This window comes from Ceratotherium simum, chromosome X (assembly GCF_057802395.1).
Source record: "Ceratotherium simum simum isolate JZ-2026a chromosome X, ASM5780239v1, whole genome shotgun sequence".
Taxonomy (NCBI): domain Eukaryota; kingdom Metazoa; phylum Chordata; class Mammalia; order Perissodactyla; family Rhinocerotidae; genus Ceratotherium; species Ceratotherium simum.
In genome coordinates this window covers 125,481,963-125,508,788 of record NC_141940.1, presented here as the reverse complement: position 1 = coordinate 125,508,788, position 26,826 = coordinate 125,481,963, and the positions used below count along the sequence as shown (strand labels likewise).

Below are 26,826 nucleotides of genomic sequence, written 5' to 3'. Positions count from 1 at the left end.
TGCTTTTATTTCAAAACATTTCTCTCTTATATTCAAAGTTACGAGAGCAATGCACCTAAATGGGTGTATGCAATGGATGACCTTCAAGAGAAAGGCAACTTCAGAACACTGTTAGTTACACAACCTTCCCTGAGAGGAAAACTTTCAGTATAGCTACAACACTTGAAAAATGAGGAGGTGTTTCTGAGACTTTTTGAATCCTTGGAAAAGTCAGTTATGTAAACCTATGGGCAACATTTCTTAAGATCACAAAATACCTATCAGGTGAGACATCCATTGAAGTCACCATTTAGCTCAATGGTCTCAACTCCATTTGAGGGCAACAGACAGGAAGCAGGCAAAGGAATGGGCTCTAGCAGTTAGACACCCAACTCGATGATAAAGCGTTAAATCCATGGTGCCCAAGAGCTTTGATGTGACAAATGCCATTGTTGGGGCAGATACCACCATCATCGTGCACCATAGTGGACTACCAATAATGATTCAATGAAAAGGAATCAGCAACGAAGAACCCACTTTGAGGAACATAGGAATACATTGTAAGCATCGTGTCACAATTTTTTATCTAGATCAACAATAAGCACATCTGATATTTTTTGTGCAACTATAGAAGGTAAACCTGATGCTAAAGTGGTATTCAGTTTCCTAACTCATTTTGTAGTTTACCTGGTTCGTATTTAACACTGACTGGCAAGGCTGGAGGTGAGCTCTTTGGCTTCCGTTAGACCTGGGTTCCAACCCCAGCTCTGATCCCTACAAGCTGTACCACTTGAGTCCATCCCATCACCTCCGAGCCTTTGTTTCCTTCTAAGTAAGATAAGTGAACCTTCCAAGGGAGTTTGTGAGGATTAAGGGAAGTAACACATACAGCAACCCACCGCTGGCCACACTGCAGGATCTCAATAAAGTGGTCTTAAAGCATATAGAGGATCATTTTGAAGCAAAAATAACTTAAAGCATAAATGAGGCATCGAATTGTAGGATAACTCAAAAGGTAATACCATGCGAGCTAAACTGAAATGAATATCTGAATGGGGGTAGAATCAACCAACTGAAGATGCAAAGACATGCAAATTGGAGACAATTAATGAGGAAAGTGGAGGTAAGAGCCACAAATAAATAAATCCCAGGTATTTCCATCAGTAACCAACAGTAAGGAGATTTCTCTTTTATATCAAAGGTCTTTGGACAATCATCATGAAAAAAAAAAATAAGAGGCAGATTTGATAGAACACAAGTTTTGGATATATATGCCTTCCTAATGACAAAGGTGTACAGTAGAACGAATAGGAAACATGCTGATACAGGAGCATCTCCTTTGAAAACAAATGGAACAGCAGTTAAATCATTAGACCTTATGTGGGTATAAATAATTACCTTATAGCTATAATGACACATCCCAGTTTGCCAGGGACAATCCCAGCTTATTAATAGCTTATTAATAACTCTCAAAGTGTCCTGGATTCGACAATAAATTATATGGTCAATGGCTAGAAGACTGTGTCACACAGTTCTGATTAAAGGAAAGATTCATATTTCGAAAAGCAAGCACGAAGATCCTCTCATTTATTTCACATTACAAGCGTCGTATAATTATTACTATCTTTTTAATTAAAGTGGTTCAGTTTGGATGACAGTATTGGATAGATATTAACTATTACATATTTGGCCAGTTTCAATTAATTCTGTGGATCAAAAGTGATATTAATACAATGTCCAGTGATATTAATAGCAGTGGAAATTTTAAGGTGACTGGGTGTACTGGTTGCCAGTCATGGGCTATGAAACTTCACATACATAATGTATGTACAATACATTTGTGCTGTATGTACAATAACTTTGCAAAGGAGAGGATGCTACCACAGTCTATAGGGACTCAGAAAATATTAGCTGACTTCCTCAATGTCAGACATGGAGTAGAGGGAAGACGCTGGTTCATTTCTGTGTCATCCTAAAAATTTATGTCCTTTCCACACCAGCATCCCGTTTCCATTTTTACCATAATTCTTCTTTTTACCCCTCTCTTTTGGGTAGGAAAACTGCATTTTTTACTCTGCAAAAAAAAGAATCATCGCAAACAATATTTTTCCATTCCTCAGACAGAAAAATGGCATTTATGCATTTATTACTTTTTGGAGAAAAAACTCAACCAATACTTCAACGTTTTGCTAAAAACGCATGCATTTATACCAAAGGCACTAATTGGAACGATCATCCCTGTGATTATTGTGCCATTTTAATTGATCACCTTTTAAAATATTTGGATGCCGATGGTTTAAAAATATTTTTCAACACTGATAATAGTGATTTCCTGCAAGGAAAAAGTAAACGCTCCCTAACAGTTTCCAAGAGGACAGCAGCAAAGGCAAGATCTGTGATGGTGATAAACTAAGTCACATTTTAAAATCTCCGTCACTTTGTATAATCAGCAAAGTTGGCACATTTCACTCCATCCAATAAAAGGGTGTCTGTAGTGTTCTCGGTGGTTCCACAGTAGCTCATTCGCGGGATGTAAATAGACTGGAGAGAGATGCTAAATTGCTTCTTTTATTTCTCTATGACCTCTCTCACAGCTCTCTGTTATCTTACCACGATTTTTCTTTAACTCTCAGTAGCAAAACGTAGACTTAGAATTTTTCAAGGAGAAAAGTTCTAAAACCAAGAATGTTTTTTCCCTTATTTAAAAAAATATTAAGACGCATATAATTCCCACAGTACTTTTCCAGATCTGTACTTAATTCATGAACGGGCCAAACTGATAAGAGATCGCCGTGCAGAGTTGCTTAATACAGTTCGGCTTTAGAGGGGAAAAAATCAATTTCTTTTGAAATCTAACCTTTTAAGTAACATCTACACATCATGCACGCAAGAGAACATTTTTGTTATTCCAGCAAAGCAAGAACTTGATCAATGTCCGATGCTTCATTCAGAAAACAGAGCCCAGAGCACCTCCTCTGTCTGATGATGCTACACAGGGTCCAACACACTGCCTGCTTTGAAAGGGCTACGTGCAGCCCCCCGACATGTTGTCTCCTCTCCCCACCTCTTTGTTAGAAAGGATCTTTTGTAAAAGATCAAGAAACACGATTTCCTGTTTCAAACACTAGTGGCTAAAGCAACTCGCCAGAAGCCTCTGGAAAATATTTGGAGAGGCATGCAATCATTGCTATGTGAAATTACTCTGCAAAGGTTTGGCTCATAGAATGTATGAAATAAGAAAAAGAAATAAAATCATGAAATGAGAAGCTCCTTTTTATTTTCTTTAATGTAAAAAACCAACAGAGAATTTCGAGTACTTTATTAATGCTCCAAAAGACGTAATTTTGCAAACATTTATGAATGTTTGCATTTCTCAATTAGAAATACATTTCTACTACTCACCCCCACCCCGGGGTCTTTTTAATAGGTGAATATTTTCACATGTGAATGAAAAAAAGGTACAAGATAAGATTAAAACATCAAGTTGAAAATAAACTATCCTTGGTAATATTTGCCTATTTGGAGAACACATTTCCAATCATATTTCTTGTTTGACAGATCTCTGTAAGTCCTTTTTATATTTTGTGGTACCCACCCTGTGACATACACATCTCACTCACAACCACATTGTTAAAAACTCAATTTTCTGCACCATTTCAATGCATTTTTGCCTTGAAAACAAACTTTTTTTACATAGGCCAAGGAACATTATTCACAAATTGTATGACAGCAGACAAAACCACGAAAGAAGGTAAATCTCAAAATATTACCCCCAAAATATATATTTTTCCAACCCCCAATTGGAGGACAATGAATTAAACATCAAAACAATGGAGAGCCACTCATGAATTTCCATGCAGTTAGCCAACGTCCTTTAACTGTAAATCACAAAATGTTACAAAATTCAAATAAGAGTTAAGTGGCATTGCATGCAAATGCGATGGCCAGCTAACCACACAGCAGTTCTTCAAGGCCCAACAAACACAGATAATCAGTTAAAAAATTAGGTCAAAGATTTTCCTACACACGATCAACTAATTAATCTACCTATACAACCATAAAAGAAAGCTAACATCTATGGCCATTATCAGCCTGTACGAAATGACCACCCATTGCCAAATATGCTATCATACACACCACCTAAGCGAGTTCACTCCACAGAGCTATGTTGGCTAACAAAGTTTACATTCAGCCCACAGAAAGAAAAGTGCTTTAAATAAAACTTCATGTTAATTTGATGACTTTGGACTCTGTGTTTGTTTGAGGAGGGATTGGAGTTCCACGAAATAAAATTCCTAATTACAAACTGCACAAAAAAAACAGATTTTTTGTGCATCCAACTATTAAAAGGAACAGACAAATCCTAACATGTGAAGTGAGTACTGGGAAGTAGAATTTCCTCGGAATCAGAGCAACACAATTCTAATCAGTGAGTCCCAACAAGGTAAACAGCAGACCTTCGTCACTGCCTCTCGCACAGTCATGTATGTGATGGAATCACTCACCCAAAATTCCCAGCCGGTAGTTAATAGTTATCACGATGACGTTCCCATAGCTCGCCAGGATGCTGCCGTCAATCATATTGCCAGTACCCTCCATATAAGATCCGCCATGGATATAGACCATAACTGGCTTCTTACTGTTCTGATCATGGATGTCTGCAAAAAAAGCCAGATAAGGAAATACAATAAAAAATCATACTGATTAGCTAAATAAAGGGCAAAGGACACTGCTTACTTTTCCTAGTTCTGACTTGAATCAATCCCATGTCTATTTTTGAATTATATACACATTGATAAGATTGCCTAAGGAAAATGGTCAACGTTGTTATATTTTCTACAGATAGAAATGATATTTTGAGAAGCATATAGACATTTGAAGTGGTATGTATGTATATATCTAAAACACTAAAAAATTAAAGGATTTAGATGAGATACTTATTTCCTAAACGGTGCTCAAACCCTAAAAGGTGACTGAAATGGAAGAAGCACACGGCATCCATTATAAAATATATTTTCACTGAGTGTGAAACCAACTTCAAAATTATCATTTATTTTTACTATAACAGCCCTCTTCAGTCAAAGGTGAGTTTATAGATTCACTTTTAACTTAAAGATGGGAACGTAAGAGGAGGAGTGAAACTATAAACTCTCAATATAGGACAGAGGGTGACAAAAAAATAAATCAATGGTCAAAAATTATCAACAGAACAGAAATGTGTAAAAATGAAAACAAAAGAAAAAATGATGTCCAAGCAAGTGTTTTTGCTCTGGCTGACTTGTTGTAATATCCCAACATATGTAAATGACAAAAAGGAAAGAGATGTAATAAAAGTGGTGCTTGATTGCAACCTCAAGATAAAATTATGGATGCTATATATTTTCACAGGGAATACAAATTCCCTGTGGAGTTTATATTGGTTGTGATTTGCAACCAATGAGTACTCTTAGCAATTACTTTATTATTTTATTTAACAATGATGTAAAAATAATATTTCGCAATGGTTTGTGATGATAAATGTTCAGACACCCTTTGTCCATTTGTAAAGCCTGCTTTCTGAAAAGTTATGAAGAAATAACCTACTTGGTGTTAATCAATCATTCCCTAGGCTTATATTTAATGTTTAAGAAGACTGAGCTCAACTATAATAATTTATGGAGATATATATACACACATATATATATGTATGTGTATGTGTGTGTAAATAATTTAAGTATCTGTATGTCATCAAAAGAAAACCAAATTTACCCATGTATATTAATTTTCACTTTTTTGTTCAATGGAGTTTTTATTATTCTAATTCACTGAGACACTTTCGATATATCAGAAAGGAATTTTAAGGAAATGTACCACCATCATTTGGATAGTGGCTACTAATAAAATGAATTATGATCACAAAATCAAATGTGCTCATGAGGTGTCACAATACAGAGTAAAGAAATCAGGAGAAACCCACTGGTCACAGTCAAGTACAGAAAAAGAGTGTCAAGCTGTCCGTGTGTCTGCAGATAGTTAACCCACAGCAGAAGAGCATCTCTTATTTTCTCATATGAAATTCAAATAGAAGGTAAAAATCCTTTATTAGTCATTTATTCGTCATACGCTATGTGGAATTTTTAAATAAACTGCTGTCTCTATAAGGTGTGGTATTGGCATGATCCACCTCTCTCTCTGGCCCCTGATTAGCTGTTTTTGCCCTTATTTATTTTACCATAACCTGCTGTTGACTACTCCATGGTGAAAAAGGAATAGGTGAAGATTTTGAGGGCTGCTTTAAGGGGTTTGCTCAGAAAAAATGTTTGGTCAACATCTCTTACCTTTTGAGGCACATAGAACAAGGTTCTCATGAACTTGAGGAAGTAATAACCAGATGCCATATTAATCCAAAGTTTAAAAAAAAATGCAGGTTATGGGTATCAAATGAAAACTAGACGGCATTTTAATGGTACTAAAGTTGCATTGTGAGTGTTGTGAAAACAGATCCTAATGATCAAAAGGAAATATGCTAAAAAGAGAGTGCAGAGCAAGACGCAAATTACATCCTTAGATGGTTTACACCATCTCTTATGAGAATAAGGAGAAGAGTTTTTAAAAATATATATCTTTTTGAGTACTGATAGAATTGCAGGTGTTCTGGGGCCCACACCAAAGGAGAGGCTAGCTACTGCATCAGGTGTAGGAGGGGATATTCGAACACCATCCAAAGAGCTCTCTTAGGTAGCCACTAGAGGTAGAGACAGCCCTATGAATGCAGGTAAAAAATAAAATAATAATAACGTTAAGACAAGACAGGCGTGAAAGCAACTTTGGCAAAACTTCTTTTCTTTGAGAGCAGCTGATATATGAAGGAAATTAAAGAGGACAGCAAAACCAACCCGCTGATAAAAAGGCACTTTCAGGGAGATTTTGGTGCCCAGCACCGAACTCTCTACTCACTTCTCTGCTGTAAATTGCCTTTCAGCCCGAGAACCACAGGTTCATCAAGGGCCTTCATCCTCTAAGGTAAAGAAACAGAGTTCCATGCATTTTGCTGCTCAGATTGGAGAAATGTGCTTTTACGCATCCTATAGAGGCTTCACGGCAGCAAAGGCTTATTTTAGACATTGTTTCTTTTCTTTTAAATCAGTTATTCTGCTGAAGGACTAGGATACAGTGTGTTAGCAGTCGCTTAGATGCCAGGTATCTTCCATCTTTTAAAAAGAATCAATTTACTTCTGGTGGATAATCTGTCAAGCAATATGGGATCCTTCAAGAAGATACTTTCCATAGCAACCAAATATTTTTGAGAGGAAAAAATGTTTTTGAAATAGCCGTGGTGTGAAAAGAAAGTTGCACAGTGCTAGCTTTTTGACCTTGCTATCCCTATTTATTTTTCTTTAAATGCTGCTAAAAGGCAGTCCTGAAAGAAATAACAACATCTCATTAAAACACTTTTTCATGTATTTTACTGTGAGCCAGAGAAGATTCTTTGAAACCTATTTTGGAATCAGTATGTTCAAAAAAAAACACACACTGAAACACCAGCTCCCAGAAAAGTTGTACCGAGGTGTCTCACAGAGTTTTGCAGTTCATAGAAAGATTTAAGAAGAGCAAAGCTCCAAAATACAGCATTAACTTACACAATAACACTAGGAAGGAAGCAAAGAAATTGTATACATGCATGTTTTAAAATTCCATTTTCTCTTCTTGTGACCTAGTCAAAAAAAAAAAGGAAAAAGAAAAAGAAAAACGGCAGGCTTCCTTGTAAACAGCATTTTGTTACTCACTACATATTCAGAAACAATGTTTATATGTCTTCTCACAGGTGATGTGTAGTCATCTACACGGTCATTTGGGTTAAAAATGACAGTGGTTTCCAAACAAGAAGAAAATAAAGAAGCACACCAAAGTGTACTTGTTTCAGAGAAGGGGAGGAAAAACAGATTGAAATGAAAAAAAAAAAAAAATAGAGAGATAGATATAAAATCATGCATCAGGATCAAGCTTTGAAAAATCAAAAAATACCTTCATCTTCACCACGGTCATTACTGGTTATATCATCTGCGTTTTTCTTTGTGTTGGCTCCTGGGTCATATTGAGAAGGAAAATAAAGGGAAAAAAGAGAATTCAAAAACAACAGGTTTGCAAAAAAATCAGACGAGAGAGAGATATTACCCAGTAAAAGAAAAAAAAATAATGTCACACAAAAAGTTGAAATTTGTTACATTTGGATTTCAAAAAAATAAGGGCGATGCAAAATGCATGTAAACAGAAAGATGTCAACAAGAACAAATTCAAAATGTTACTTGCAAAAAATATTAGCTATCCGGTGAAAATGCAGTTTGGGGATTAAAATGATACTACTGCCAAAAAAAAGAGCGAATGTGAGTTTAAAAAAAAAAGAAAATTAAATTATTAAAAAAGAGATTTCCCACATTCTTAAAAGAAATGTATATGAAATATTCAATGTTCCTCTAATTTTAACATGTTATAATCTAGATAAATTTTTGAAATGTCACTGATACACTTTGGCTAGGAAATTCTGTAATGTACAAAGAAATACATTTAAACAGTAAACATGGAAGAACTTTAATCAAAATATCTCAAAATCGACATTAGTTTCATGCATAAGAACTATAAAACACACCATTTCAAATAAAAATCAGGAATGTCACTAGTTAATTTAAATCAGGAAGATTCACCTCTCATCAGTGGTTAGAGAAGACTACCCATTATTTGCTCCTGCTGTGTACTATAAAAAAGTCTACCACTTTCAACAAGTATTTCTTAAGTCAAGATAAAACATTACAAATCATGTTCTCTGTTCTTGAAACTCTTATTAAATATTATTTGAATGTTACTGCTATTTGAATTTGTAAAAAAAAAAAAAAAATGAAGTCACCTACCTTGACGACCTTAAACATAAGCCAAATAGGAATTTCCATGTAGGCAAAATGCAGAGAGGGTCCATTAATCACACCAAAAGACTCTCTTATGCTCTCTATGTGCAGCGCACCATTTTGGTTTTTATATTTTTCAGATACAAGAGGCCAAAACATTTATTATCACTTGAACTGTTTAGTTAATTGGCTCAATTGTTTTCTTTTCATACACAGACACAGCCCAGGTATGTGTATCCCAGTTCTTATAACTTGAACTGTCAATCAATTGAAAGGATCTTTGCCTTCCTATAGGGTGCTAGGATATGTGAATTAAGAGAGAGGAAAAATAGTAACTGTTATCCACAACACTTGTGTCTGAAAACCAGCCTTCAATTTTATGTAACTCAAAGGAGCTTAACGTGTTTGAAACCAAGACTTGAAGTTGCTGTTTTCACAGGTCCAGTAAGAGTCCAATATTGTCAAGTTCAAGTGGCTCAACATCTTTTAAGAAGCAGACCTGGGTGGGTGGGAAACCTGAGGTATTGTATTTGATTTTGAGGTTTAAATATTCCCACTGTAAACAATTTCAAGATACCAATATAAGGTCATTGAAGACAGAGCTGGGAAGAGGTGCCTGGGATCCCTTGAGACTCCAACATACCACTAATTTTATCCAATCTACCTAAAGGTAGAGCTAAGTCTTGTAGGAAACAATCCTTTCTCGTTACAACATGCTCATTTCCAATCCCTTCGAAAGTATCAGAACACTGGGGTGTTAATCTTTTATAGTTGTTATCTTGATATCAAAATCTATTCATGTCAAAGAATTCTGTTGCATTTAAGTATCTTAAAACAATCTCTTAAAAAATTAATCTCCAGCAAATTAGCTCGACTGTCTTTTGGGGTTCTTTTGTCAGGATTTATACACATAAAATCTATTTGAAAGTTAACACGTGGACTGAATTTATGGCTAAATTGTGTAAAAAAGCCTAAAAGAAACGCCTTTCTTAGAGAAATAGGCTACATGGATAATACAACTAAGCTGTTTGTGTTAGAAAACAAGTCCTTCTCCTTTCTGAAAAAAAATTTCAATTCATTCATGGAGGAAGATTTTAAGTTTCTATAGAGACACGTCATGTCTTTCATTAGAAAAGAAAAGATACTCGAAAAATTAAAGGTGTACTTAAAAGACATGGAATGGATTAGGGGAGAGAATGTGTTCCCTGATTCAGCTGATTCCCTCCAAGAAAATGTATTCCTTTAAAGTTTGACTACCTCTCCTTATCACAGCCTTCCAGAAAACATGCAGTCCACATTGAGAAAGGTCTTCTTTGATTAGGACTCCATACCTGGACTTTGCCTTTCCCACGAGCCTAATCTTATATCCCTTTCTTCTTCTGAATTTTCTCCTTATAATCTCTTTTCTCTTCCATGCTCCAGCTGAAAGCACAGAATTGTGACCACTGGCCCAAACAAAGGCCATTCTGTAAGGTCTGGGGTGAGTTAAATGCCACAGCTCTTTCCCAAGACCCAGTTCTCAACGTCTTCAGGCTCACCATCAGTGCACGAAATTTGAGCACGCAATCTGAAATATTTCTGGGGGCAGGATGAGAGGCAGTGCCCAGCCAGATAAACTTCCCCGACAAGCAGAGCAAAATGCTCTAAAGATTTGTAATGCTTTTACAATTTTCGTAACATAGTTACATCACTGATTACGGAGCAATCCAGGCTAATCTACCGTCTCTTTGATTCGTTACCAAATTCCTTTGTTAACTCAAGTGTGGTTTTTAAGAGCTTTACTGGGGTATAATTTACATACCATAAAATCAGCTTATCCAAGTATAAAATTCAATGATTTCTTAGTCAATTTATGGATTTGGGCAACCATCTGCGTAATCTGATTTTAGAACATTTCTATCACCCCCAAAAGACTGTTGGTGTCCATTCGCAGGGACTCCATACCCCATCTCTCAGTCTCACTAATGTACTTTCTGTCTTTATTTCCATTTCTGAGTGTTTCATATAAATGAATTTATATAATATGTAGGCCTTTGTGTCTTGCTTCTTTCACTCAGCATAATGCTTTCAAAGTCCTTCCATATTGTAGTGTGCATAGGGACTACATTTACTTTACAGTCATGCACTACATAATGACCTTTTGGTCCAAGAGGGACCGAGTATATAACAGTGGTCCCATAAGATTAGTACCATAGAGCCTAGGTGTGTAGTAGGCTGTAGCATCTAGGTGTGTTTAAGTACACTCTATGATGTTCACACAATGATGAAATCACCCGACTATGCATTTCTGAGAACGTATCCGCCTCGTTAAGTGATGCATGCCTATACATGGATGAAAAACATTCTACTGTATGGATATACCAAATTTTATTTATCCATTCATCTTGTTGATGGCCATTTGTATTTTTTTCCACTTGGTGGCTATGATGAATAACGCTGCTGTGAACATTTGTGTACAATTTTTTTTGCATGGATATATATTTTCATCTCTCTTCGGTAAATATCTAGGAGTGGAATTGCTATTTTATATGGCAAATTTATGTTTAATGTTTTAACAAATTGCCAGACTGTTTTCCAAATCAGCTGCATCATTGTACCTTCCCCTCAGCTCTGTATACAGGTTCTAATTTCTCCACCTCCTAGCCAAGACTTCTATTATCTTTTTGATTACAGCCATCCTAATGGAGGTGAAATGATGTCTCACTGTGGTTTTAATTCGCATTTAGCTAATAACTTAATGAGGTCCAGGACCTTCTCATGTACTATCTTCTTGTCTATAGATGTCTATGCAAATATTTTGTCCATTTTTATAACTGGGTCCTTTGTTTTTTATTATTGATTTGTAAGAGTTCTTAATGTTTTCTTAGATACAAATTGTTTACCATAAATATCATTTGCAAATCTTCTCTCCCAGTCTGTGGCTCCTCTTTTGGCTTTCTCAATATTTGAAGTGCAAAAGTTTTGAAGTCCAAGTTTTTCATTTTGATGAGATCTAATTTATCGATTGTTTTCTTTTAAAGCTTACGCTTTGATATCATATCCAAGAAATCCTTGCCTAACCCAAGGCCCTGAAGATTTTCTCTTATGTTTTTTTCCTGAATGTTTAAGAGTTTTAGTTCTTACATCTTTCATTTATTTTGAGTTAATTTTGGTGTTCGATGTGAAGGGTTGAAATTCATCGTTTTGCATACGGATACCCAATTGTCTCAGCCCCATTTATTGAAACACTAACTTTTCCTCATTGAACTGTTGCAACATTGCTGTTGAAGTGTTGTCAGTTGACAATAGTGTCAATTGACTATAAATGTGAGGGTTTATTTCCGGACTCTTTAATTATATTCCATTCTATATCTATTTCCACACAGGTACTCTACTGCCCTGATTACTACATCTTTATAGTACATTTTAAATTAGGGAAGGATAAGTCCTCCAACCTTCTTCTGCTTTTTCAAGATAGTTTGGTTGCTCTAGATCCTCTGTCCTTCCACACAAAATTTTGAATGAACTGGTCAATTGCAGCAAAAACATCTGCTGAGATTTTGAGAGAAATTATTTGCCAAACCACAATTTAAATTAATTTTATATAGCAGAGCCTGACCCAGAAACATAATTAGATATCGCCTTTAATGTTCTATGTATATTTAATTTTTCGCCCTTTTGTTCTTTTCTAACGAGCTGCTGCAATATTTGTCCTCGTAAATATAACTAATTAAATGACCTAAAAATAAACCGAGTTCTCCTGAGTATCTATTTTAGTTACAATCATGAACTATGTAAATACACATATTAGAGGACACAGGGAAAAAGATTCTGCTGAAACTTATTCCAGAGTAAACCCATCTCATGGCTGCCAGAAAAGCCATTTCAAAATCCACACAGGCCATTAGTTTTCCCCTCCCTCTCCAGGTCTGCACCTTCCCGAAAAGGCGAGAATAATATTTCTTTACATCTAATAATTAGCATCTCCATCAAACCTCCGTGGGGAAATGGTTTTAAATATTAAAGAGAATATTTAAATAACTTCAAACAAAAGTATAGCCATTCCTAATATTTCAATATGATTTTATAAATAAAATATCCCAACATCCCTGATCCTAAAGGATGCCCATTCTTCTTTATACCTGTTCTTCTGATGTTTCCCGTTTAGTGCTTTGTCTATATCACTTTGAAAAGGTGAACCACAGTGAAGGAGAAAACAAAAGTCAATGGAGGGCCGGCCCCGTGGCTTAGCGGTTAAATATGTGTGCTCCGCTGCTGGCAGCCCGGGTTCAGATCCCGGGCGCGCACCAATGCACCGCTTCTCCGGCCAAGCTGAGGCCCCGTCCCACATACAACAACTAGAAGGATGTGCAACTATGACATACAACTATCTACTGGGGCTTTGGGGGAAAAAAAAGGAGGAGGATTGGCAATAGATGTTAGTTCAGAGCCAGTCTTCCTCAGCAAAAAGAGGAGGATTAGCATGGATGTTAGCTCAGGGCTGATCTTCCTCACACACACACACACACACAAAAGTCAATGGAAAATCTCCCAGTCGTGGATGCTGCTCTTCACATTTTGAGGCAGGAAAGTAATTTTCTACTCCTTCTTTTCAACATACACTAAGTTTGTGGCCATTTATGTATGTAAATCGCCAAATCAAGTCATCAGTTTTACGTGATCCCATTATCTATGCAACAATATAGAGAAATGATAGAACCTAGAAAACCTTTAGAATTATTGCTCTTAACATGCGATATCACATTAAAAATATATTTACCAGTTCACTTTTCTTTTTTTTTTTTGCCTCTTAAGAGGGCAAATTCCAAGGTCAATTTCGCCTTGTTATCCTAAATACAAAAAGGGCAGGTCGAAGCTAAATATCTTATTTTCAATACCAAGGAAGTTGTGGAATGGGGTTTGGGGGAAATAAATGCTTTCTTGGCCATTACAGATAGGCGTGGGACTGATCAGTTTGCCCCTAGGCCACAGAGGAAAATTTCTTTAATCTTCTAATTGAATACTGCGAGGAGACCAGTGAGCACCCATAAACCCATTCCTTCTACAAATACGTACTGACACTTTAAATATGCTGGCTCTGGCTAGGAGATGGGAAGAAAGATGTATTGATTACTTAAATTAATTAAACACTTTAGACATAAATTTTAACATAAATTGTAACCTCCACTAGAACATTATTAGCACAGCGAATCTGAAAGATAACATAGACCACTTTATCTGTGAGTTTTATCCAATGCATGTGCACCTTGAAAAATTGGCTCCCTACGAAAGTTCAATTTCTGCACTTAAACGCATCAGCATAGCTGACCTACTGCTTCATTTTTTTTCCTGAAATCAGAACATCCGAACAAGACCAGGTTTCACTCTTAACAAAAATATGGGTAAGTCTGTCTAATGGAGCCTTTAACAAAGAGGCTTTCTGGAAACCAGCATTTGGAATGAGCCCTCTTTTGTTATATGCCATGGAAATGCAGGATGGTAAGAGATCTGCCAAGGGTAGTGAAGGCTATGCTTTTGTAATGTGAGAGTAAGGATTTTAGTGACTAGAAAGCCTTAGAAAAAAGAACATCTAGAAGCTGAGAGTACGGAAATTGATTTCTCTAAGGTCATCAGGAGAGTTACACTTTGAAAAAATTTCAGAAAGCCATACCCAAGTTTGAGGACCTCTGCTCCAGAACATATAAAGAGATTTAGAATTGCTGAGTAATAGGGTGTGGTCTTGAGGTCAAATATCTATGATTCATCCCACAGATATTTATCCTGTGACTTACACGTGCTGGATATTTTGCCAGCAAAATTCGAAATTAGCAAAATATCCAGCGCATATAAGTCACAGGGTAAATGTCTGTGGGAAGAATTATGGGTATTTGACCTTAAAACCATACCTACTACAAGGCAGAGGTACTTGTTATACCATCTTTGAAGAACAATAATACATACTGGTAAGAGAAACACTCTTCTATAGAGTGTGTAAAACTAATTCTCTCAAGTATAGAAATTAGATGTTGTATTCTCTTACTTGATTTTTCAAATTGAAATTAGATTGTAATTTACCATCACTTAATTTATCTTGGGCTGTCATTTCAGGAAAATTGAAGGCATATATTTGTGATTACAGTCAAAACAAGGTCTAATTCTTTCTGATTTTCTACTAGTTCAAAAATGCTTCAATGTAATAATGGAAACAATACTTTTTTTTGGTCCATTTTCTTCTTTTTCTCTGACCGGCCTCGGAGGACAGACTGAGAGAAAAATGTGCATAATAATTTTCCTTTCTTGTTTTGCTAGAATTAGGAAGAAGGTGTTTCACACTTTCTTTGGTAGGAATCAAAATAAATCTAAAAGTTTACAGGTCTCTGATATATGTCTGTGCCCCTGTTATTAAAATCTCAGGGCATTGCATAGCCCCATATAAGTATTTTTTGTTGTGAATTTTGTCATTGAAATGTTTCTGTTTTCAGGAATAAAAAACAAATCCTATTAGATTTACATGAATCTCTCCCATTTTTATAGAACTTTCAGCTGATAGAATGTATTACCTCACCGAACAATCTCTATGAGCTTGAGATTAAATCACAGTGGATTTAAAATCTGGAACTAATTTAATATTGAATTATGCTAGATGCTTTTTATGCATCTTTATTTAGAAAATTCATGTTGAAATTGAAACTAGCTTTTATTTGCCCTGAGATGCCTTCTGAATTGTTGTATTAAAAAAAGACACAAGACAATAACTCTGTGTAGGTATATGTATGTATATTCTCCCTGCTAAGAGATTGTGGAAGATTTTCAGTTCTGGTGCATAGTATTAACTCTGACGAAAAGCTTGTTTCTGTAATCAGAACATAGACTGCTGACTCATGGGAGGAATCTCTAATCCATATGACTTTTCGGTATATGGGACAGGAATTAGAGGAGCTGGAAACTTTGGCACGTTCCCACTTCGTTGTCTACATGGGGAATAAATTGTCTACATCTCTTCTGACTTTACCAATCAAATCAGTCAAGTTGCCTTTGGCTTTCCTCATTTGTGTGTCTGACACGGGGATCTAGGGTGGAATCGTTCCAAAACACAAAATTAGTCTAGATTTAGACAAAATCATCCCAATCTTCAATTCCTGAGTCTGTCATTCCAGAAGATGCAAAATCAAATGACCTCAATTAAGGCCCCTAAAAATACTTTTTAAAAGAATCACAAGGTCATTCAAGCCTGTTTTTTTTTTTTTTTTGCTTTTTGAGCCTTTATCACTTTTTATTTATTTATTTATTTTAAGGTAACATTGGTTTATAACATGATATAAATTTCAGGTGTACATCATTATATTTTGATTTCTGAGTAGATTCCATCATGTTCACCACCCAAATACTAATTACAATCCATCACTACACACATTTGCCTAATCATCCCTTTCACCCTCCTCCCTTCCCCCTTCCCCTCTGGTAACCACCAATCCAATCTCTGTCTCTATATGTTTGTTTGTTGTTGTTTTTAATCTTCTACTTATGAGTAAGATCATACGGTATTTGACTTTCTCCCTCTGACTTATTTTGCTTAGCATTGGAATGTAGGGTAACTCTAACTGCAGAAAAGGACTTTTGCCACTTTATCTGATTTTGAACTTAGCTGATTGGCCACAATAGAGCTGTTCCTTGTTCTGTTCAGTTAGAAACTAAAGGATGTAGTGATATAAACAACAGACATGTCAAGGAGAAAACAAACTTAAGGGAAATGGCTCTCATCCGTCTTTCGGTGTGATTATGTTCACTTTCACTCAACACATTCTGTGCAGAGGGCTCTGTTACTTGTTCAAAATATCCCATGCCCTTCCCTGGGGAAGAATGATAGCTTCCCCATCTGCTAACATCAGTCTTGGCAGACAAAATGTGAATGGAAGAGACATATGTCACTCCTGAGCTGGAATATTATGAGTCATCACATTTCTGCCACATTTTTTCCCTCCACCACCAGATCAATATGTCCAGAATGGGGCTAACCCTTAAAGTCTTGTTCTTGGAAAGAAGAGGATGTACAGACCAACCAGTCAGCCCAAATGGACACAAACTTCACAGAAGAGAAATAGCTTTTGTTGTTGTTGCAAGCTGCTAAGATTTTGGAGTCTTTTTTTATAGCAAGACAACTTAAGTTGACTGTTAGAGATATTTGCTTCTCTCTGTGAGGGACTCATTCACACACAAACACAAATGCACACACACACACACTCAGCCACCTGCATACATTTGTCCACATGCACACAGGCTGGCACACAGCCTCCAACAGCCCAACATACACTTCCATCAAAGAGATCATTTTAGGCCAATGTGATGGCTTTCCCTTAAAGCACATGCCTTACTTATCTATTAGCAACATAATTTTGTTTACCTGTTACAGAAAATTAATATTTTTATACTTGGCACTAACTTCCACGTGACTATAGTGGAACAAAAAATATGAGAATGCCAACATAGAGTATGAAGTACCTAAATATTTATGAAGAGTAAGCAAAATGCTATCATGATTACATCCTAAAATAAAGACGAGGAAAAATTAAACTATTTCCTTCGATCCAATCATCAGGAACTTTCTGAAGTAAGAAGGGGATTAAAAGAATCACATATCCAGAAATATCATGCACAACACTCCTTCAAATCTGAGGGTTCTCAACTTTTAAACATTATCTTGCACACAGCAAGGGATTCATAAATGTTGGCTCATATTATTGCTGGGAGTGGTATTGTTTTCCATGGTTTCCCAAATATTTGCTGCACTTTTCTGCCTCCCAGATTTTGCTCATGCAGCATTCTCTTACTAGCTTCTGAAACTATGACTGATCTAAAGTCCCCCTCCTCAAACTCACTCTCTAACTTTGAAAACCTTTGAACACCCAGTCCAAGTGCCGGCAACTCTATGGCACGTTCCCCAGGTTCTGTCCCTCAGGAGGAAACCATCTCTTTATTAACATGCTCCAGCAGCATTTTGTGGGTGTCTCTGAGTACACTCTGACTTGCATGTCAGTTATATGGGCATGTGAATTACACGCACCACGCTCCCCAGTGACAGCAGGTGTGTGTAGATTCTTTACTGCACAACCAAAACCACTTAACAGACAAAGACCTTGATCAGGGAGGTGCCAACATGAATGCTTGCTATGTTAGCATTAAGCTAATCATAATCTCTCGTGTTCCAGATGAGTCAATGTTGATAACAATGAAGGCAAGATTTTTTAAAGCAAAATCCTATTTGAATTTTATATTCAAGAAACTTTCAATGCATTTTCATGGATATTACACATCAGGATCCTCAAAGTCTCTCTAGGATTCAGAGCATGGAGGGATGATACCTGCATTTTTTTGTTTCTTTTTAATAAACTTAAATTTTAGGACAGTTTTAGATTTAGACAGAAACTGTGAAGATAGCATAGACAGTTGCTGTTACACATCACACCCAGTTTTCTCTATTATTACCGTCTAACATTAGTCTGGTACATGTGTTACAATTAATGAGTGGATATTGAAATATTATAATTAACTAAAGTCCATACTTTATTCAGATTTCCTTAGTTTCTACCTAATGTCCTTTTGTTTTCTCCCCCAGAATCCCACATTCCATTTTAGTCATCCTGTCTCCTTAAGTTCTTCTTCACTGTGACAGTTTCTCCTATTTTCCTTGTTTTTGATGACCTTGACAGTTTTCAAGAGTTCTCACCAGGCATTTTGGAGAATAGCCCACAACTGGGGTTTATCTGATGTTTTCTATGATTAGAGTGGGGTTATGAAATTTTGGGAGAAAGCCCATAGATGTAAAGGGCCCTCCTCATCGCGTAATATCAAGGGCACAGGCCATCAACATGACTTAGCACTGTTGATGTTGACCTTGATCTCCTGGCTGAGGTGTTCTTCTTAGGTTTCTCCACCACAAAGTTACTCCATATCTCCCCCTTTCAATATTGCACTCTTTGGAAGGAAGTCAGCATGAGCAGCCAAACCTAAGGAGTAGAGATTCATGCTCCATCACCCTGAGGGAGAAGATCTACATAAAGTATTTGGAATGTTTCTGCATGAGAGGTTTGTCTCATCTCTCCCATGGTAGGAAGAATCATGTCACCACTTCCTTGAGAGATCCATGCCCTAATCCTCAGAACCTGAGAATATGATATGATACATGGCAAGGGGGAATTAAATTTGTAGATGCAATTAAGGGTTATAATCAGTTGACCTTAAAATAAGGAAATTATACTGGATTATCCAGGTGGGCACAATGTAATCACAAGAGTCCTTCAGTGTGGAAGAAGGAGGCAGAAGAAGAGAATCAGTGTCACAGGCAGACTGGAATATGCAACATTGCTGGTTTTGCAGATTGAGAAAGGGGCCACGAGACAAGGCATGCAGGTTATCTCTATAAATTGAAAAGGGCAAGGAATAGATTTTCCACTAGATCTTCTCAAAGGAACTCAATCCTATCAAATTGTTCTAGCTTTGGTCAGCGAGAATTCTTAGTTGGCTTCTGTGCCCCTTCAATATACCCCATAGTTGTAGTTTTCTTTCTTTTTTACTTTTTTTTTTAGCACTTCCTTACATTCTGGCACTACAACACGCTCCAGGATCATCTTGTATATTTCCTGCCTCATTTCGAGAATTAGACATTTCCCCAAGGAGCCCAGTTCTTTTTATTTGACGTCTGCATTTTATAAGTGAAGAAGCTGAAGGAGATCAGATGAGGATGACTTGCCTAAATGAAGCAAGAACTTGTTGGTGACCCAGCTGATGTTTACACAATAAGCTCTACAGTACATAATTGTGTCTACAAAACATGCTGGTCGATGATAGAGTGTGTCGGGGAAGAGGGAGAATCCCCCTCCACCCTTTCCCTTAAGGTACTTTTGGCTGTCCAAATAATTAAAAGACAGGTTAGCAGGAGAAAATAATACCAAGTTTAATAATATGTATACATAGGAGAAACCAGGGAAACTGAGTTTCTCAACAAAATGGCAGAGATTCTCATCTTAAATACTATCTTCAGCTAAAGACAAAGGAGGATGTTGGGGGTGGGGAGGGAGACAGAAATCACAGTAATCAAGGGTATGCAGATTTAAGTCCTTTCCTTCCCTACTGACAAGAGTTTCCAGAGACAAGCCCATCCCCCCCTCTTCCCAGCACACAGAGGGACATACTTGTACAAATGGAGATTTCCCTTATAAATGTAAATGTTTGTCTTGCAACAACTTGCAGCGCCACATAGAGAATGTGGCCAGGAAGAGAGAATTTTTGATAAGAGGGGCCCGTTGGTGACTTTCCTACTGTAACATCTATTTTACATTATATTACAGACATCATATGATAGTAACTCCTTTCTGGAACAGGTCTTCTATGTTAAGTTCTTTAGGCAGTTAGTGGAGGAGGTCAAATGTCCATCAGAGAAAACAATCAAGGTAAGGAGATATATTTCAGAGTGGCCAAATCTTGATCTCCCACAAGTGAAAATGTTCACTAGCCTTAATCTCCTCCTACTGGTCTTTCTGTTACTACAAGTGATTTCATTGTGACACTATTATTAACTAAATTTCAATATTTGCTTAATACATGCAGGGCACTTCTCCATATACATTGTAACCATCTGAAAAATTATCAGGAACATTTTGTGCCCCCAATACCCAGGTGAGATGACTTTAGCAAAGAAAGTTTGTGACTTGGTTCAGGAGATCAACCTGCCACAGCTTTGGAATTCAAACCCAGAACCCAAACATGTCATGGCAACACAATATCACCTTTTTAGCAAATAGCGAAAACTATGTTATGCAAGGTGATGGGTTAGTCTCTGGCAAGGTGATTTTGTTTTGTTCCCCCCAAAATAAATTATAAAACGTGGAGATGAATAAGTCTTTGACTATATGCTAGGATCTTTGGTCTAGTAAAGGAAACAAAAATTATATATGGAAATAACTGAGGAGATAAAGGATAACTGGTTTTCAGGGAAAGGCAGGAACTAGGTGTTGGCAATTGTGGTTCAGACAAGGGATGACATTCTGGAAAAGGAGAAAAAGAGTAAATGAAAGAGACCTGTTTGACTGTGGGTGGGTCTCTTAATCATCAGAGTATCACCTGTGGACTATAGCTCATTCCTTAGTAAGGACTGTGGCACTGAAGTTGAAGAAAACACTGGTGTTTTGGATATAGTCCTAGGTGTTAGCGATAAAGATACTTTTAAGATACTGCAAGACACTTCCCCAAGGACACAGAATCTTTAGGTAATGCTGTATTCATAAAACACTACCCAGCTTTATTAAACATATCCTGATAATCTCTCATTTACCTCGACTTTAATATTCTTATATATTTACCTTAGTATTATATTGCTTCAGAAAATAATACCCTGTGGTGACTGTACAATGGGATTTTCTTGAATACAAATATTTAATCCCATAGGCTTAATGACTCTAAACCAATCAATTCATTCTATTGTAATTCCATCAAGCATTTACTTCAGGCCAAAATGTAAGCTTAATATCTCTCTAGGTGTTTACAGATTTCTGCTAAATGAGTTCCATTTTTACAAGCATCTTATTTTGAGATCCATAGACAAAGTCATTACTAGCTTAATGACATCATTTCTTTGATAGTTACATGCGATTTCAGGTATTTATGAAAATCTCTCCAGGTGATGGATTCGGGTTTTTGTTATTATTATTAGTTTCAGTTGAAGAAATAGGGAATGACTAAATGCAGCTCAAAATACTTTAGAGCAGAAGGAAGAGTTAATAAGAAAGTTATAAATACTGTTAAAATATGTTCAAACGCCAGTCTTTCACCAGGAAAACCCGTGCTCACTCCCCTGGCCATGCTGCTTGCTGGTTACTTGTCCCAACCAGCTTTCAAGATTTAGATAAAACCTCTTCTCTGTAGGGTCCTCCCTTAAGAAGCTACTTCCCAATATGGTGCTGATGTAGCATCCTCTGATGTGACTTTTTTCGACTGCAATATTCATGAAAACAAAGAAAAAGATGTGAATATCATAGCATACTCAGAGCAGCAGAAAACCTAAGGCTGTATCTGGTGGGTTGCTATTAATCCCATTAATGAGGCTGATGAAAGTTTAGTTTACTCAAGGATCTTCTTATGACATTACCACACTGGGAATTGTTCTATAAACCTGATGGGAAATAAATTTGAGAATAATTGGGATGCCCCCCCCCGACACACACACACACACTCAGCCACTTAACACAGAGAATAAGTGTCCATCTATACAAACCAGAAAATGCAGGAAATGTGTTCCTATCGTAGGCAGTTGCCTGGGCATTATTTCAGAAAACCTCCTGCCTCCAACATCTCTATGTGTACATTCCAACGAAACAAGTTTTAAACCAACCAAAACAAATAGGTAAGAGGTAGGGTTGGTGCATGGAAATGGGGAGTAGCTTATTGCTGCAGTTGAATAATTCAGGAAAAGTCCTGGCAGTCCACTATCATTTTTCTCACACTCAGCTAGACAGAGGATTTGAGTGTTTACTAATACACAGATTGTCTTATCCCATCTGTTAGCAGACACCTGATCTGGGTAAATCTTGACTTGCTCGAAGATTACGAAAGAGAAAAAAAGAAACACAGCATGTGTTTTACGGGGAGTAAAAGTAGCACAGACTAAAAGATAAGTAAGATAAGTACTGCCTTTGGAAGACTCTACGGGAACATTTCGATAACCATTTGCCTTTTTTCATGGAGCAAAGTAAGATGTCTTTTCTTCATACAGAGGCATAAACAGGGAACAGTCTGAGATAGGAAGAAAAGGATGACACTGATGCAAAGACATAGCAAGTGCAGTGAAAGAATTAAAATCCACACTCTTTGTAAGGAAAATGCCTAAACAAATATATACCTTAGATCTGAACACAGGGAAATAACCACCGATATGCAATATACCACAAAAGTCTGTCTTTAAGGGGACCCTAAGCGAACACTGCATCTATACACTTGAAAATCTTGATGTAAGGATAATTCACAAGAGAACTGTGGTAAGGAGATAGGAACTCAAAAGCAAAGAAAACTATATGACCGTATCCTGGGCATTTCCTCTGGTACAAAGACCTTCAGAGTCTCCAAATATAGAAAATCCCTTTGGCCCCTCTCCACCCAGAAGGCAGTCCAGAGGGCAACAACAGTAAACTTTAAAGTTAAGAAAAGGAATCCTAACACCTTCTGATGTCCCCTCTAGTGACCACTTTAATAAATAGCATAAAATATTAATAAAGAATTAGGTTACTCTAAGAATGCTGAAGACGATTCAACAGGAAGAAATGTAGTATTTTGGTTCATCTCATTAACAGTAGAGGGAGAAAAGTCAAATGATAACCAAGGAAAGAACAAAGGAGAAAAACACTATTTGCAAGATGGTAAATAGCATTTGATACAATAAATATATTTAATTTAATGACTAGAGCACCTGGAATATTTATTTGGACAGGGACCCTTTTTTAATCCTGCCAATCAAGAGCAGACATATTGCACAGAAGATGCCTCGGGAAAGGTTGCACAATGGGAATTTTCACTAAAAACAATGAAATGATGTCATGACCATCATTTTTCAAGATACTTCTGTAAGTTTTAGCCAATGTTAAAAAAAAAGAAAGTAATAAGAACTCAAAATATTCAAAAGGAGGAGACAAAATAAAGTCATTACTGCATATGATTACGCAGTATTTATGATTACGCAGATTATTTCACCAGGGGAAAAGAATTTAGATCATCAACTAAATAAATTAGCATGGATGAATTATTAGTTCTGATTGTATGAAATCAATATCCAAAATCAATTTTCATACATACGAATATTAACATATTTATAAAAAGTTTGATATTAATAATAAATGGTCTAATAACAAGTTTGAGAAGTCTATAACACATATTGTATAGAATATATAAAATTATGAGAGACATCAAAGAAGACTTTCCATTGGGAAGCATTCAGTGAGCCTTGGCAGAAATTAAATGTGTAACAATATCAACACCTCTTCAAATTAATTTATTACTTTAAAATACCCAGAAGGTTTTCGACCATTGAACAAATAATTCTGACAAAGATTCTGAAAAAAAAAAAAAAGCACATATGAATAATTTGGGCTTGTAGAAGGTAAAGGAGGTTTTTCGCCCTCATTATATCACTTATTGCACTAGCAATAATTTGAGTATGAGTATAATAAGTCTTTCTTTTTAAAAAGTACCATTAGCTAAACATTTGTAAAATAGGAAAGTATAACAACTTCATCTTAGAACAAAATAGATTCTGGATCAATTAAATATTGATACTTGAAAAAAAAGAGCATGTTTGTGAGAATGTGTATAATGTCATGGTTGATATTTTGGGTCGACATATATTTATTAATAAAGAAACTGCATTTATTAATTAAGATGATTGCATTATATATACATATAAAGTACATTGCTGATTATATAGTCAGCCTTTACAATGACATTTTCTGAATGTGGCCACATATATACATATATATTTTTAATAAAGTATATCATCATTCAGGAAATATATATATTTGTATGTATATATTTTATATAAAATATATTCATCTCTAAATGTATACATATGAATATATATAAATACATAAAATATATAAATATATATATTACAAATCAGAAAAAGAAGCTCATGGAAGGGACTCAAAAGGAGAAATGACATTGTGACCATCAGTAGTGGTGTTAGTAAATAAGGAAAAGAACAAAAAGGAAGCAACTAGTAAAGATCACAAGAGGGGTGACGGAGAAGGAAGACAGACGAAGATACCTGTGCAGAATCAGAAAAAAGATTGACGACGATATTTCTGAGTTTAACAGCCCCATAATTTCCAGAAAAATACATGAAAAGAGCTAGACTTGGAGACATATCCTGGCAACGTACCTTAAAATTAGCGAAGCGTAAAAGCAAACACAATGACAGTCACCCGAGTAGAAAACGCAAATAATCTCTCTGCATAGTAGACATCTTTGGAGGCATCAGTCTGGATTGAATGTCCACATAATCCAAGACGAGGTGGGTCGTATCAAAGGTATGCTGATCCTTCCCACCCCTCTACTGTCCTCCACATTCCTGGCTGTGCTCTGAGGGCCAGGCACTCAGGTATATAGAGATTTTGGGAGGCTCATTTTCTCAAAGAAGCCAAAGGAACTAGCCAGCCAGAAAATGCTCAAAGAGGCATGTGATCATAAGATGAGATGAGGAAGCATGAGACTCTGGAAGGGCAAAGAGCATTCTCCATGGTGGTCTTCCATCCCTGGTTCTCAGTCCTGTGAAGCTTCTGATGTACCCCCTGCTGGGGCTCCAATGGCCTTCCATATTCTTCATGCAGCCTGTGCTCCCTCTGTTAGCTTGTTGGTTTGCTCCCCAAAATGTGTTTAGGACAATTAGAAACAAGCAAAAATATCCCTCACTTTAGAATTCTCCAGAACGCTAAATGGAGATGATAATGGAGCAATATCTATCAGCTTTGGGTAGAAAAACTTTGCCAATCTGTATTTTCAGAGACGAAAGGACTAAGAAACTATACCCTTCATGATGCATCTAGTAAAATTCAGATGAAAAAACAGTCCAATAATCTAGCAAATCAAGGAGCATTAAATTCCATTGACCTCAAGAGCTGGAGGAGAATGAAGTCATTGAAGGTGAAGAGCGGGGAAATTATGCCGTAGAAGAACTGAAAATTATACACAGAATAAGCATCATTTAAAATAACTCATCATGTAATACAAGAAGGTCAAATAAACATTATTTGCCAAAATATTATTTTTAACCTAATAATGTAATCAGAAACCATGTTTAAAAATCACTGCTGATATTTTTTAAGAAACCAGAAAATTTCAAGCAATTGCAGAAGAAAGTAAAGATACGTGAGAGGTCAAAAATCATCTCATTGAGCTCAATTGGAGAAATTAATGCCAAATAATTTTTTTTTTAGTCTTAAAAATGGCCACTGGTAGAATTCTGGTGTGTGATTGTCATTGTGCTGTATGCCTAGTGCTGTGACTGAGGACAGTTTTGTCCTTGGGTTCACTGAGCATAGTACTTGTGGCCTTCCTCAGAGATGCCGTCTTAGTCCGTTCAGGCTGCTTTAACAAAATACCTCAGGCTGGGTGGTTTATACACAACAGATATTTATTTCTCGCAGTTCTGGAAGCTGGAGGTCCAAGATTAAGGCACTGGCAGATTCGGTGTCCGGTGAGACCCCACTTACTATTTCACAGATGGTTGACTTCTTGTGTTCTCACATGGTGGAAGGGGTGAGGGAGCTCTCCAAGGCCTCTTTTTTAAGGACACTAATCCCATCATGAGGGCTCCACCCTCGTGACACAATCACCTCCCCAAAGACCCCACCATCAACTTGGGAGTTAGGATTTGAACATATGAAATTTAGGGAAACACATTCAGACCATACCAGATGATTAGAAAATATGTGCATGAATTCGGTTCATATAACGATCATTTCTCCTTTAATGACTGTGTTAAAATCCCCATGTTGGAAACAGAGCACAGAGCCAGGGTCTGTGGTTTTGGGGAGGTGGCAGAGAATCTCCATTTCTCTGGCATCAGACCCACAGAATGCTTTTTGTAGGAAGCTGAGTTAAGGTTTTCTACCATCCGTTTATTCTAAAATGCTAGGGCTGGGGACAGTGATCATAAGGAGACTCAGTCTTTGCCCTTATGAAGCCCATAGTCTCTTGGAATACATAACAATTAATTCAATAATCACACAATTTCAAAATTCTTACTGTGGAAATGTTATGCATGGACATGTTACCGTGTGAATATACATATGATATATTTACCTCCTGGTGACCCTGTCTCTTCTAGCGGTCAGGAAAATATTCTCTGAAGAATTAAAGGATCTATGAGCTGAGCTAGGAGTTAAGGAGACAAAAAGAAGTGAGGAAACATTTCAGAAAAGGGGAAGGAAAGTCTGATGCAGGATGAGAC

At 36.7% G+C, this 26,826-nt stretch overlaps 1 protein-coding gene across 5 annotated transcripts in view; it reads right to left on the bottom strand.

Moving 5' to 3' along the window:
- Positions 1-26,826, bottom strand: part of LOC106800156 (neuroligin-4, X-linked) — a 295,700-nt gene that overhangs the window by 111,891 nt on the left and 156,983 nt on the right. For 3 of the 5 annotated variants that reach the window (XM_087426647.1, XM_087426648.1, XM_087426650.1), the window contains 2 exons: positions 7,984-8,043; positions 4,485-4,637 (listed from right to left, as the gene is read on the bottom strand). In XM_087426647.1, the coding sequence (XP_087282773.1) occupies positions 4,485-4,637; positions 7,984-8,043 (213 nt within the window). The remainder of the gene's footprint in view (positions 1-4,484; positions 4,638-7,983; positions 8,044-26,826) is intronic. The other 2 variants (XM_087426649.1, XM_087426651.1) reach the window with 1 other exon arrangement.